Source organism: Anthonomus grandis, chromosome 7 (genome assembly GCF_022605725.1).
Source record: "Anthonomus grandis grandis chromosome 7, icAntGran1.3, whole genome shotgun sequence".
NCBI lineage: Eukaryota > Metazoa > Arthropoda > Insecta > Coleoptera > Curculionidae > Anthonomus > Anthonomus grandis.
In genome coordinates this window covers 8,130,348-8,145,308 of record NC_065552.1, presented here as the reverse complement: position 1 = coordinate 8,145,308, position 14,961 = coordinate 8,130,348, and the positions used below count along the sequence as shown (strand labels likewise).

At 32.2% G+C, this 14,961-nt stretch overlaps 2 protein-coding genes across 2 annotated transcripts; one reads left to right on the top strand and one right to left on the bottom strand.

Moving 5' to 3' along the window:
- Positions 1-4,839: 4,839 nt before the first annotated feature.
- On the bottom strand, positions 4,840-5,863 carry LOC126738536 (alcohol dehydrogenase-like). Its single transcript, XM_050443906.1, has one exon. It carries the CDS (start codon positions 5,822-5,824, stop codon positions 4,919-4,921), a length of 906 nt encoding a protein of 301 aa, XP_050299863.1. The 5' UTR covers positions 5,825-5,863; the 3' UTR covers positions 4,840-4,918.
- A 900-nt stretch (positions 5,864-6,763) lies between these two features.
- LOC126738852 (ADP-ribosylation factor-like protein 1) lies at positions 6,764-14,944 on the top strand. The gene is made up of 4 exons (XM_050444313.1): positions 6,764-6,942; positions 6,998-7,214; positions 14,204-14,315; positions 14,372-14,944. The coding sequence occupies exons 1-4, from the start codon at positions 6,939-6,941 to the stop codon at positions 14,579-14,581; spliced, it is 543 nt and encodes a 180-aa protein (XP_050300270.1). The 5' UTR covers positions 6,764-6,938; the 3' UTR covers positions 14,582-14,944.
- The last annotated feature ends 17 nt before the right edge of the window (positions 14,945-14,961 follow it).

Genomic DNA, 14,961 nt, shown 5'->3' with positions numbered 1-14,961 from the left:
AAAAAAAATTATAAAATAATATCCAGTAAGAATGATCAATTTCACTTACAAGAGAATCCAGTAGGTTTAATGAATGGCACAAACTGAATGAATTAGGATTGAACAGTGGTAAGTATTGTTTTATAACTTTAATAAGAATTGTGTTAAGGATTTGAGTGTTTGCTTTTATTGTAACTTGAACTTCATTTAAATTTAGATGTGATAGAAAATAATACTTCTAAAGAGTTTTTAGTTTTCATATTTTATTTTATATATTATTTTTGATAGACACAAAAGATATGAGAGACCTTAGTATCAACACTATTACCACCAACTTATACAACTCTATAATTTAATTATGAATATTTTAAACTACCTGTTTAGTATTTACTAAAATAATCTGGCTTTATTTTCCCAGTCCTAATACCAATTTAAAAATATAATAAATAGACTGTTTATATTTTGTCTCTATGTAAATGGTATAATCATTAATAAATAAAGAATAATAAAATAAAACTAATGTGTATTTAGCAATATGAACATCTCCAATCACTCTCCATTTATTACATATTCATTTTATGTATATTTAAATAATACATGTTGTTTTTATTTGAATTTATGTTTAGTGGATTTCAGTTGATATAGAGCTCTATTTGTGTGGAAAATGCTTCTTAGAACCTTGATATATTTTTTCTAGAAGAAAATCACTCGTATATTGATTTGCAACATATTGAAAGCCATATATAGGACATCCAAATATTTCTGATAATAGGTACCTCATCAAATTAAAAATTTTGAAATTATTCATAAAAGATTTATTTTTTTAAGAAAATTATTAATAAATTATAATCAATATGTGTTTGTATTCATATAATCCATATATTAACAATGAATAAATAAATCGATTTATGGGGGTAACAAACTTCATGTAGACTTGAGAAGTCTGCTTGCGCAAGTGCACTTGCACAAATCTTCTGCGACTCCACACCATACAAGCGTACTTGCACAGTTTTAGAAGTAAAAATGGACGAAGACGACGCGCTAGCTGCTCTCGCGCTGTTCGTGTTGGTACTTAAAAAAAAAGAAAAAAGGAAAACACGTCGAGTGTGGTGTAAAAATTGGCTTTTAAAAAGGAATACTTATTCGCATACTAATATTCTAAATGAACTGAAGTTTCACCCTGCTGATTGGCATAATTATTTATGGATGAATGAAGAAACATATTTTAAACTGCTATCCCTGGTAACTTTTTTTTTTTGAAAAGAAAGATACCATCATGAGAGAAGCCATAAGTCCCCATGAAAGATTAACAGCAACCCTAAGGTTTCTTGCGACGGGAAGATCCTATGAAGATATGAAATTTTTGACTATTATTTCTCCTCAGTCATTAAGTAAGATTATTCCTGAAACATGTCAAGCAATATTCGATGTCCTAAAGAAAGATTATTTATTATTAAAGATTATTAAGGTAAGAAAAATAATTATATTTTATGTAAACATAACTTTTATTTCCTTTTAGATTTAAGTAGCAAACTTCTTAACAAATAAACTAGAATTTTAATAATAATACTTATCAACACCAAAGTACATTTTTTAAATTAAAGTAAATTTAAGCAGAAAAATTCGTTACATAAGACGCCAATGAAAGATTTGAGTCATCATTTCGATATTCATTGTCACAAACCGTTTCTGTGGGGCTAAGAAAAGGAGTAGAAACTATCATGCTTTCGTATCGCTTCTGTGGTAAAAAATATGAAGATTTTTGCTGTTGCAAGATCGGTACAGTCTGTGATACTGCCGTGACAGCGTGTCCAAAAGTGAGCTGGCTTGTTTCAGCTAAAAATACAGCATCATTTATAAGTTTTTCGGCTAATAAACGTTGATTGTTATCTGGAATACCCCGCAATTTTAAAGATATATTTTTTCCAAACACATCATAACGGTCCTCCTTAATTTTTGGTTTTATAAAATGTTCCTCTATGGTTTGGCAAACGCTATTTATATCTGGGGTTGCGCGTTTTAGTGGTCTAGCTGGGGGATTTCTTTTTGGCGTAACAGACTTTTCGAAATTCGTTGATAGTTGGTCTAGTTGTGATTGATTATTATCCACATTCTCTATATAATCCTCAAAATCAACATTTGGAGGATTTTCAGTAATTTCCTAAAAAACATTTTTTTTTATGTTGAAATTTTATTAATTTTTTTTTAGTTTCCTCAATTCGAAAGTGACTGGAAGAATATAGCCAACGACTTTGAAAAAAGGTGGAATTTTCCGCACTGCCTTGGCGCCATAGATGGTAAGCATGTGGAGATTGTGCCCCCAGCTGGTAGCGGTTTGTATTTTTACAATTACAAGAAAAAACACAGTATGGTCTTACTTGCTATGGCTGGTGCTCAATATCGTCTAATAATGTTTGATTTTGGCACAAACGGAAACATTTCTGATAGATATTCTCCAAAATAGCCAATTTTTTAGAAAATTACAGAATAATCTTTTAAATATTCCGAAAGAATCTTCAGTAGGAAATGAAAGATATCTTCCATACGTTTTTGTAGCAGATGATGTTTTTTCATTAAGAACTGACATGATGAAACCAATCAGACAAAGTGAGTTAACAAGCATTAAAAAAAAATTACAATTATCGGTTATCTAGAGCTTGGCGTATCATTGAAAATGTATTTGGAATATTAGCATCACGTTTTAGAATTTTTCATACAGCTATTAATTTAGAACTAAAAAATATCGATTGTTTTGTCAAAGCTGCATGTGCTCTGCATAACTTTTTGATATCAAATGTTGGTCAATCTTATGTGCGTGACGAAACTTTGGATTTTGGAAATTTAGCACCACTGGAAATAACGCGACAGGGACTTAGTTTAAATGCCAAAGAAGTGAGAGAAAACTTCATGAATTATTTTGTAAATGAAGGGCATGTCCCCTGGCAAAGTAATTTTGTGAATTAAATGACTTTTAATATTAAATTATCATTTTGCTATATATAAATCTGTTTTTTTATTATAGTTTAACAACTAATTATTATGTTTTCAAAATTATTGTAACTTTTTGAAGATAATACGTAGCTTACTTTAAATAATAAAAAAAAACAGAAGAAAATACTTACATCTGTGTCATTATTTACATTTGAAGATGATTTTCTAGGAGTGACTTGATCATCCAGGAAATCAAATTGGAGTATATAGTTCATCTGTCCCAGAACCTGAACGCTGCGAATCCTCAATTTTCTTTTTCTCCTTCCGAATATTTGTTCTGAGGCCGTTAATTTTTTTTACAACCGAATCACGGTTTGCTTCTTCATCAATTTCCATCAATTTGTTTATTAAACTTTTATATGCAGCTTCCCTTTTGTTTTTATTATGGTAGTCCTTTGATTTAATTTGCCATAAACATGGAGATTCTCGATAAATGGAGATAAACTCCTCCAATACTTCACGCGTTCTTTTATTACTAGCCATTTTAATATAACTTCTTAACAAACAGCAAGCAAAACATAAACATAACAAAAACAAAAAACCCAACCCAACTTCGCACGTTTCATACACACGGTCATGTACACTTGCACAAGTCACTGAAGCATGAAGGACATTTGTTCAAGTCCATGCCACTTGTGCAAGTCTAAAGACTTGAGCAAGTCTATTCCTACATACGTTCATGCAGACTTGTGCAAGTGCACTTGCGCAAGCAGACTTGTCCATGAACGTCTGTAGCCCGCATTACACAGATTCATGTTAGCTCGATAAGTTGGACGATAAGAGAAAAACTTAAGCATAGTCAAAATATCGTACAATATTATAAACTTTGTACTCTACGGGCTTTGATCGAGCAGAAAAAAAGACCCGTATCTAATCTCCACTACTTATTGGAATATTCTTTAATTATTCCTACAGCCTGAAGCCTCTAAGCAAACTGTTAGTATAGCCTAGGTATTTGAACTGAGCGTGGATGAACACTCTACGATGACATGGTCTGCAGTTTATTACTCCTCCCAACCAACGGCACTCCGAGTTGTCTGAGGTGCAATTAAAAAACTCAGTTTTTGTGTGATACAGAAGTATGTATGTCTTAAGCTATTCAATGGTAGGTGTGTCCGTTCATCTTTGAAGGGTCTTGCAGTTTACCAGACTCTGTAGCGATGCGACAGCTATGCATTAAGCTATATCGATTAAAGGTTTGGGGCCTATCAACAGTTTTTCAGACCCAGAATTGAGTAGGCACCCAAACAAGCTGAATTCTGCAGCTCTCCTTCATCTGTTTCTTTAAGACCCATATATACTGCATTACAATTGGATATGAATGTTTTGGGCGTAATATCCGAACAAATTGCGATTACTGTATTGCGGTATCCACATTTTAAAATTTAACACAGTAAATACTTTAGCTTGAAAGACAGTTATATGATTTTCAAGTCCTATTGTTATATGGAGCTCCGCCACAGAAGCCTGCACTATTTCTGTCGTCCATTCTAGAATCGTCTATGTACCAGGTAATTCCGCTATTTACTAAAGCAGGCCTATTACTTCCTTGTCACTCCTCTCTACTTGCCCCATCAAAAGAAGTGGATTTTAGCATGGTCAGTCTCACCGGCCTATAGTTCACCAAGGGCACAGCCTACATAGCCTCGAATTGTATCGCAAGAATTCCAGTTACTGTCACTGTTCGGATGCACCTTGTGAGGCTTACCATGCGAAGCATGAGACTGTATAAAAATAATGAATTTTCGAATAAAAAAAGATACATTTTACAGTACTATAAAAATAGTAGTATTCAAGTACGAAGTAATATTGATATTGACATCACTATTCATGAACCTGAAGCTGTAGAATTCAACAAAAAGCCTCAAAAAGATGATTACGTTATATTTCTAAAAAATCTCATTTATAATACAAATAATAAAATTAAATTAAATAAAGCTGTCTATTATTAAATAAATTGATTCTCCAGCTTTCTAAAGCAATTCAGGTCTGGTAACCGTAGCGAAAACAACCTGGAACCTTCAACCACCCAAATGGATCCAGAAGGTGCATACTTCAAGGTCTCTACCACGGCTTTGCCGACTTCGTCTGGCTTCTGCCAACATGCGTCCTCCATATACTTCTTCAGATCACTCCCCATCTGAGAACAACAAACTTTATTCTCAACACCTTTCGAAAAATTCGACTTCGTAATTCCACAGCAAAGGGCAGCAGTTCTTATTCCTGATACGGTAGAGTTTCTTTCATGGCCCACGCTCTGAGTGTATCCCACCACTCCTAGAAAGCTTCCTGCTAAGACTGGACTTGGACTAAATACTTCTATTCCAGGGAGTCCGCATACGTTCAAAACAAAACCTCCTGGTCTTACCACGATGTCTCTGATAATTTCGCATACGTTTAAAGTGCCGATGAAATTAACGTTGACCTGATCCTCCCATTTTCTTTCGTTCCACACTCCAAAAGTATTAATAACCATATCAATTGTCTTTAGTTCCCCTCGGGCTGCTCTAAGAGCGTCATGTATCTCCATTTTGTTGGTTACATCAGCTTTCATAAATATGGCTTTACCCTTACCAAAAGTACAATTAAGCGAGTCAACAGCATCTTTTCCCTTACAAATATCAGTATCAATTAGCAAAACTTGCTTAGCGTTGTTGCACAGAAGCTGGTTCGCTGTAGCAAGTCCAATTTTACCAGTACCACCGACTATAACAGCTTTGGAGCAGTCCGGTTTTCCATATTGCTTTTTTCTGTCGGAATCTGTCTTGGGACATTGAGGTGCGTGAACTTGTCTTCGCTGGATGAGGTGTAGAAGATCGGATTTTAAAATTCGGCTACGACTAATTAAAAACATTTCATAAAAGTGCCTTTGTGTGACATTGATTGTGACGTTTTAGAAGATACGGGGTGCTATTAAAAATTTCTTTTTTGGTTATGAATAATAAATGAAGTTTTCTTGTAAGGAAATAGGAACTAGGGAATTCACTTGAAAGGCATTGAACATAGGTCTTTCAATGTTCTAAAAGAATGCATAATATTCACTAATATATTGTCCGTAATTCTATACGTCAGGCTGCGTGTCGTATTATTAAGGATGGTAACTTATAATATGTGACCTATTTCTGCTTATTGTTTTCTTCAGAGTAAGGCAGCCAAAAAATTAAAGAAAAGGAGAAAAAATACCTAAGGGATCATGATCAGGAGTGACTATAATGTGTAACTAGCTTTAGTACGAACAGATAGAAAAAAAGAAGCAGTTACACTAGAAAACCATTTTCTCCCTGTATGAGACTCCTGGAAAATCTAAAATTTGAAACAAATCTGCGCTATTTGATCTTCCTTTCGAAATTTGTGCTACAATTATGGCTTTAGCATATTGATTTAAATTTTGAGCTGAACGTTAATATAATGGAAGTTCTCTTCACATTTCACGAAATAAAAAACTAATAAGTGGTGAGTTCGAGGGATAAACAAAAAAAAAGCAATTAATCTTGTTGGTATTAATTAAATCAGTCTCTTCAGTCCTTTAATGACAAGCAACAGCTTTAAGATGTAAAATGCAACCTGGAGGAGATAGTAACTCGTAACAATATAAATATATAATAACATTTAAATTTCGCGCCAAAACCAAGATATACCCTTTTTGATCTTTCTCTATACTCAAGATAGTTATTAGGCACTCCCGATTTTAATTTGACATTAGTTGACTTGACAGTGGGCTTAGCGACATTTCCCATTTGACCGAATGACAATTGACGTATGCACCGTATTGCTTTTGACATTTTCGAAACAATTTGACAAATGTAAATAGAATCATATTGAACACGTCAAATTTTACCAAAGAAAAAAGTAGAAATATAAAATATTGCCGGATTAGTGCCTGGTTTATATAAATATGACCCTTTTCTAAGCCACGACTAGTATCCCCCTAAGTTCTATATATCATCTATAAATTATACAAATTCATTATGGGTAAGTGTACGGTTAAAAAAAATTGTTCATAATCTAAGGGTTATACTTTGCTTAGGTGTTCTGTTTAGCTACTTTAAAAGCCTTATTGGGGCTAGGGAAATGCGAATCTTAATTTTGGGGCTCGACGGAGCTGGGAAAACTACCATTTTGTATAGACTACAAGTTGGGGAAGTGGTAACGACCATTCCTACCATAGGGTTTAATGTAGAACAAGTTACATATAAGAATTTGAAGTTTCAAGTGTGGGACTTGGGAGGACAAACCAGTATTAGGTAGGTAATAGAATTTGATAGACATTTGTTATTTTTTCTCTCATCCATTTTCAATTAAAAAATTTCGGGAATAATGAATGATTTTCAGTATACAGAAAATTGCTGCAGAGTTTTATTGTATTTTGAGGCTATTAAGTTTATTGCTTTAATAAAATAGTGTAACAAAAAGGGGTTGTATTTTCTCTAAGTATATTATATTTTAATTATTTATGTTATATCATAATACAATGGTAAGTTAATTAATTTAGTTATTAATACTAGGAGCAAGAAATGTTGTCCCTACCAATACTTTTCTTAAGTTTGTAATTTTAGTGCTTAATTGCTATTCTTGTTCCGCAGTGATTGTACCAAACTCAAAATATTTGATTTTATATTTGATGAACTTGACAAATTTATGCTGAATGTGACTAATATCATGCATGTAAATTAGATAATTGAAGATTAAATCTAACCTAAGAGATATATAAAGGTTTTAAAGCAGAAACATCTGTAAATTTGTTACATGATCTCTTCAGAAAGTGATGTAAGAAGCTAAGTTTAGGATCCAAATAAACTCATAAACTTTTTTCAGATGACATTGTTGCTAAATCTCATAAAGCAGCACTTGCTGTTATTAAGCACTGGGATAACATTTTATAGTGTCTCTGCAAAACAATATCATTTGGAGACAGTGCTGCCAGATCATCGCTGTAACTTTCAGTAGATGTAACCGACTTTTTTCGGTAGATTGGAGAAAAAATCGGTAGAAATTAATATTGTCGTAATTTGAGGCAAACAATTTTTTTTAAGTCATACATATTTTATTATCTGTGTTTTCTACAATAAATGAGACCCAACACATGATTTTTTAAAGAAAATTTATTTTTACCAAAAAAATTATACAAAATATTATATAATATATAAAAGTCTTACATAATATAATATACATTATATTGTAGGTATATACATTGTATATACCTACCTATGTAGGTACCTAAAGTATTGCTTTAGCCCGCAATCGGCCATAACTTAATTTATACTTAATAATTAATACTCAATAATGAACTTAATACTTAAATCTCTGGTAGCCTTTAGCGCTAGCAGCATAACAAATTCGACTAGGTAATCTAGGTTTATACCTATGTAGGTATTACTATTTATATACAGGGTGTCTCACGACGAATAGACGCGATCGATATCTCGGAAACTAATTTTTCAAAAATTGTGAAAATTTGGCAACATGGCAAAGTCAATGGGGGCTACACAACTAAAATATTTTGACAGTTGTGACATTTCCGGTTATACCGGAAGTAGGTGTCAACTTCGTTATTTTAAATGGAACACCCTGTATATTTTTACATTTTTTGCTTTTACGTGAAATTCTAAGTATATTTTGTGTATAATGTCCTATACCTAAGTGTAACCGTTTTTGACATATTTTTAATTTCATGTGAAAAACTATGTTTATAAGCCCTAACATAATTACCGATTACTCCCTTTTAGTAGCCTTTATTTATTGCTTAGTTTTGGTTTTATTTTAGAGGAAGGACCACTTTAAAAGACTATTTTAATATTTGGCTAAAAAAAAGATACAGGGTGGTCAAAAACTAGCATTAAAAATTAAAATGAAAAAATCATTAAAAGTCAATTTTTTTAAAAGGAAACCCCCTATTTTTATAATTTTTTCATAAAGATAATTAAAAATAAGGATAACTTTGTATAAGGTTATCTAGTCCAAAAATTGATAGTTCCCGAAGTATTGGCAGTTTAAATTTGGCCTAATATTAAAAGCCGTATAGTAAGACACGACTCAAGGATTGTTGATTAGTTGGGCATGACGGTTGTCATAGTAACCGCTAGAAGCGGCAGTAAGACAATGGATTATATGCATTAAATTTATAAGTTACTTGCTATTTAAGTTTTCTTCGTAAAAGTGTAATTTAATTAAAAAGTGTACATTTCTGTTATAATCCATTATCTTACTGCCGCTTCTAGCGGTTACTATGATAACCGTCATGACCAACTAATCAACAATCCTTGAGCCGTGTTATTATACGGCTTTTAATATTAGGCCAAATTTAAACTGCCAATACTTCGGAAACTATCAATTTTTGAACTAGATCACCTTATACAAAGTTATCCTTATTTTTAATTATCTTTATGAAAAAATTATAAAAATAGGGGGTTTCCATTTAAAAAAATTGACTTTTAATCATTTTTTCATTTTAATTTTTAATGCTAGTTTTTGACCACCCTGTATCTTTTTTTTAGCCAAATATTAAAATAGTTTTTTTAAAGTGGTCCTACCTCTAAAATAAAACCAAAAGTAACTAATAAATAAAGGCTACTAAAAGGCAGTAATCGGTAATTATGTTAGGGCTTATAAACATAGTTTTTCACATGAAATTAAAAATATATCAAAAACGGTTACACTTAGGTATAGGACATTATACACAAAATATACTTAGAATTTCACGTAAAAGCCAAAAATGTAAAAATATACAAGGTGTTCCATTTAAAATAACGAAGTTGACACCTACTTCCGGTATAACCGGAAATGTCACAACTGTCAAAATATTTTAGTTGTGTAGCCCCCATCGACTGTGCCATGCTGCCAAATTTTCAAAATTTTTGAAAAACTAGTTTCCGAGATATCGATCGCGTCTATTCGTCGTGAGACACCCTGTATAGTGCTGCTGTTCATACTGTCAATTAATTTTTTTTCTATAGTAAAGTCGAAACAATTTTTTTCTCCTATAAACTCTTTGGTATAAAGAAGAGAGACGGAAGTATTCACATTTAAAGACATCCTTTGGTTTGTTTTAATTAAATTGAATTGAGAAAATTTTCTTTCAACATTTGCTGATGACACCATTTCACCCATTTTATCACCACCATTCATCACCCATTTTAATGTCCTCAACCTGTTGCCAAAATATTATCACTTCCTTTGAAAATGTTTGAATTTCTGCTGTATTCCGCAGAAGCGCCACTTATTATCTAAATTTTGTAAGTTCAATTAAATTAGGAAATGCCGCAGCTATATTGACAATCGAAGAAACAGATCCTGATTTGACTACTTCTGGGTCTATCACCCTAAGTTTTTCTAATATACTGTCTTTTAAAGGAAATCTTTCGAGTATTTGGGAACAACCTTCTATATAAAAATCTAGACATCTTAGGCGAAAAAATAATAATTGTTCATTTAAAATACTTTCCGCTAAAATCGTCTGTTCAACATTTCCTCCCAATTATATATTTTCAATCGCCAAAAAATTCTCGGGATTTTTAAAGTTAATATTTTGAATAAGTGTATTTGTTATATAATCTCGCTTTAAAAAACAATCAAATATAGTTCTTAAAATGTTACTAATATTTTTATAAATAACATGGACTTTTGGTGACTCAGATTGCATTTCCTTATTAAGGTTATTAAAAAAAGGTAATAAAAAATCCAAAAATAATTTAGTGGTAGGATCTCTGAGTTTTGTTAAAATATTTTCAGCAGCCAGTAGATCTTTTTGACTTACTACATCTGTAAAAAAAAGTTTTAGGGCATTATATTGCTCAAGGATTCGGGATATCGCAGAATGCACGGCAAGCCAGCGGGTTTGTGCGGGATGTAAGATTTTGTGAACTTTTGTGTCACAAAATTCTTGAAACTCTGAAAATTCAGATACTCTTTTAGGACTGCAGTTAAAATAATTATAAATATCACGTGTTAAGTCTTCAACAAATCGTGGTAATTTTTGGCAGGCGTAAGAGGCACACAAATGAAATGAGTGACAAATGCATCTCATAGTGTATAATGATGGAACATCTTTTTTTAACAATGCCATAACTGATTTATGTTGACCCATCCGACGCGAACCCTATCATGTTTTTTTTATAATTAATTTTATTGCTCTGCATAAACTCAATAATATGATTATATAGTGAACTAGAGTCCGCGGAAGAAACCTTTACCAACCCCAGAAAATCATCATTATTTCGATAACTTCTGGCAACCATACAAAGAGTCTTGTCGCAGCTTCGGTCGGTCGATTCGTCGACTATCAATGAAAATTTATTTTTTTGAAGATGCTCACAGAGAATCTCGAACGCATGCTGCCCCAAAACATTTTTCACAATACCTGTTGTTTTGGTCCTACCGCAAGCCAAACCTTAGCCACTTTCGAGTCGGGGCAGATTTTTGTCACAATTTTCACTAAATGGTCCATTGTTGCAAACGGCAAATTATGTTCAGCGATAAATGCACATAATCTTATTTCTCCTAAAAGTTAAAATCAATTTTTTAGCAAATTATACTAATTTTTAATAAAGCTATGTTTACCTTCTTTTATGTTTTCCTTTAGCTTTTTTTCCCCTGGAACGGCACATGCAAACGAAGTTAAGGTTCTTTGTTTTAGAATAGCTTTCGCATTTTGTTCATGCCCTTGCTTTAGCTATGTTTAATTAAAGAATCTTTTCCACAACTAATATTAATATCCTTGTTACAGGGTTTGCAATATGCATAATTTCTGCCTTTTTTACTTTTACTCAATCATCCCTTAAAGTGGGGTAAATCTTCCCAATTTTCCTTATAATTTTGCATATATTTTGCTTTTTTCCTTTCTTTTGTAGAAGAACCAGGGTTTCTTCTCTCGTCGTCCGTATTATTATCACTTGATCCAGCGTCACTATTCATTTTAACGTTTAATTGAAAATTGAGAAAAATACACACACGAATCACCAACCAAACAATGAGAATAAATGAACCGCAGCGCAAAGGTTTTTACAAGCAAACGCCCGTTACGGGAAATCCCAAAAATCTTCATTCTGGGTTTCCCCGTAACGAGCGGTTATTATTCATCCTAAAAATATCAACTCTAAATTCTAAACGTCACCTTAAATCAACGTTGGATGATATATCGAGTAGATTAGTAAATTCTAACCTACGTTATTATCTAGTGAGTTTATTTCAATAAATCATGTGCTTAATTAATGAGTATCAAGGTTCTAAATTTTAGCTAAAATATAAGTTTTTTTACACATGAAGTTTTAAAATATACGACTACGACTTTTCGGTAGAAATAAGGCTTAAATCGGTGTATCGGTAGACTTGTGTTGATATCGGTAGATTTACCTGCACTGTTACTAGCTACGAGCTACCTAGCACTGTTTGGAGAGACAATCTGTCTATACACCCAGCCTATACTCTTCAGATCATCAGTAAAGAGCAGAAAATCAGACTCCAAGAGATGGATAAAAAGGGATAGTATACATAACTCCCCATTTTAACTTTCAATTCACTATTAATTACAATCCAGGGCAACAAAGAACCAGAGATAGTTCAGATTTGTTATCTAGGCATAGGTTATTGTTTCATTGTTTTATTGTAATTTGGGGCTTATTTTTAATGTTTGTTTAAATTTTGAATCACATGTCTTCATCTGTCTGTCTCAAACTCTCAAAAATTTTTCATACTTTCCCAACACAATAAATATTATTGAAAAGTTAGTAGGGGAAGTCTTTTCTCCACAAATAAAATGCCAATCCTCTAATTTTAGGAGTGATGCATTTCGGCAAGTGTTCTTGCCATCATCAGACTTGAGTTACTTAACACATACATTAATTCTAAACAATAACAGTTGTTATTTGTTATTGTTATATTGACTCCACTTCAGAATGGACTTTTTCCTTAATACAATAAATATTTATTGATTGAAGTCCTGTTTATCACAGCTTCTACTATGATGTTGTTATTATTGATATTACAACTTCCTTACAGTAGAGTTTAAAAGAAAAAGTAAACATCTTTAGCCAGTAATCTTAGCTTTAGCCTGACAATCAAATTCTGTATTCCTCTTCCTACTAGGGTGTTAAATTTAGAGCTGTTATAACTGTTTCACATATAAAGCTTGTGTTTTTTTTAATGCCAATAATTTATTGATTATTGAACATAAACTTTATCCAATTTAAAAACCTTTACTCAGAGGTTCTACAACTTAGTGAAAACCATTTTTTATCAAATCGGAGGTCACAAAGCGCCATTTCATCTTCTTCCATGGTTCCACCATGATCATTAAAATCCCCAATTGACATGATGCTCTGTTTTCCTATAGTTTGTCTAAATCTTTCAATTATATTAAAAAACGACGCAAGATCAGAACATACTAGTACAATTAAAGAAAGAATAATTTACATTTTTTTTTTAGTTTTTGGTTACAAGTACCCAATTTAAAGTCAGATTTATTTGTCCTAGTGGGCCACTAGCACTGCAAACTAGTCGTGGTTCTTTCATGTCGGAGTTACTGTGTGCTCAAATGATATTACAAAAGTTTCAGACTGTCTGTGATATTTCAAGAAGGAATTCTAAGTGACAGTTTATAAAGTGACAACAACTGAGGACAGTCTATAGCAGCATTTATTACTTTATATAGAAAACATAGATTTAGTAGAATTCTTATTGATTTTAGTGTAGAGTCAAGAAGAATTCTGCAAGTTCTTCAAATACTTTAACAAATTACCTGATATTCTAATATCAAAACCTGTGAATGTGTTCGAGAGCAGCATTCGGCAGATGTTCAAAAAAAAAATCTTATAGAACCCTCTAGAAATATTTAACATATATAGTTAAATATTTCTAGAGGATTTTTTTCTAAACGATAATGTGAAATCCCAATCGCATTATCGTTTTGTGCTAGTTTCATGCCTGTACAACATTTTGTACCTCTTATTAAGATGTTCTTTGTATGACATTTTTATTTTTTGATGACCTGTATTCAATAAAACCTAAATTTTGGTAGTTATAGCAATAAATAATTCGAATTTGATATATTAAGTTTTAAGGCCATATGACTACCATAACTGTTTGCCTATAGGTCGAATTTGATTGAAATTTGGTATTAAAGGTTTAGAGTGATTAATAATTTGATTTTTATATAACTTTTTACCAATTCCATACACTTTGTGTATGCTGTGGATAATAAAAGATAGATTTTATTGAGGATCTCTTTATGAAATTTCAGGCCTTACTGGAGGTGCTACTACAGCAATACAGACGCCATAATATACGTAGTAGATTCAGCCGATAAGGAACGAATGGGCATATCAAAAGACGAATTATTCCATATGCTTAGGGTAATTAAACAAAGTAATGAAAAAAAAAAACTGGAATGAAAAACATTATCTTTTAGGAAGAAGAGCTCCAAGATGCTATCTTAGTAGTTCTAGCTAACAAACAAGACATACCCGGCTGTATGTCCCTAAAAGAAGTGCATCAAGCATTAGGTTTAGACGCGCTAAAAAATCGCACTTTTCAAATATTTAAAACATCGGCCACGAAAGGTGAAGGTTTAGATATGGCAATGGAATGGCTGGCGAACACGCTGAAAAACCGGAAATAGCACTTTTTCGCGGGAAATTTTTTTATGTATTTATTTTCTAGTCTGTGTAAGGGTGTCTGCCAGAAGCACATAACAAGCCTAATAAGATGTAAAGTTTAGTTAGGTTGTGTTTTTTTTCGTTCTTTAATACTATGGTAATATTCGTACTTTGTGGAAACGGGATGAATTTTCACTAATGTAATACCATTCCAAGATTAGCACACTAAAACAATCCACATAATTTAACTATTCGAATGTTAAAATTGTCTTCATTTTAAAATAAACCTAATATTTTGTACTATGTAGTTTTAAATGTAATCTATATTTATCGCAAGCATATATGTTTTAGATTGTATGTAAATAAATTACTTAGCATTTTCAGGATTTTGGCCTTTTTTTTT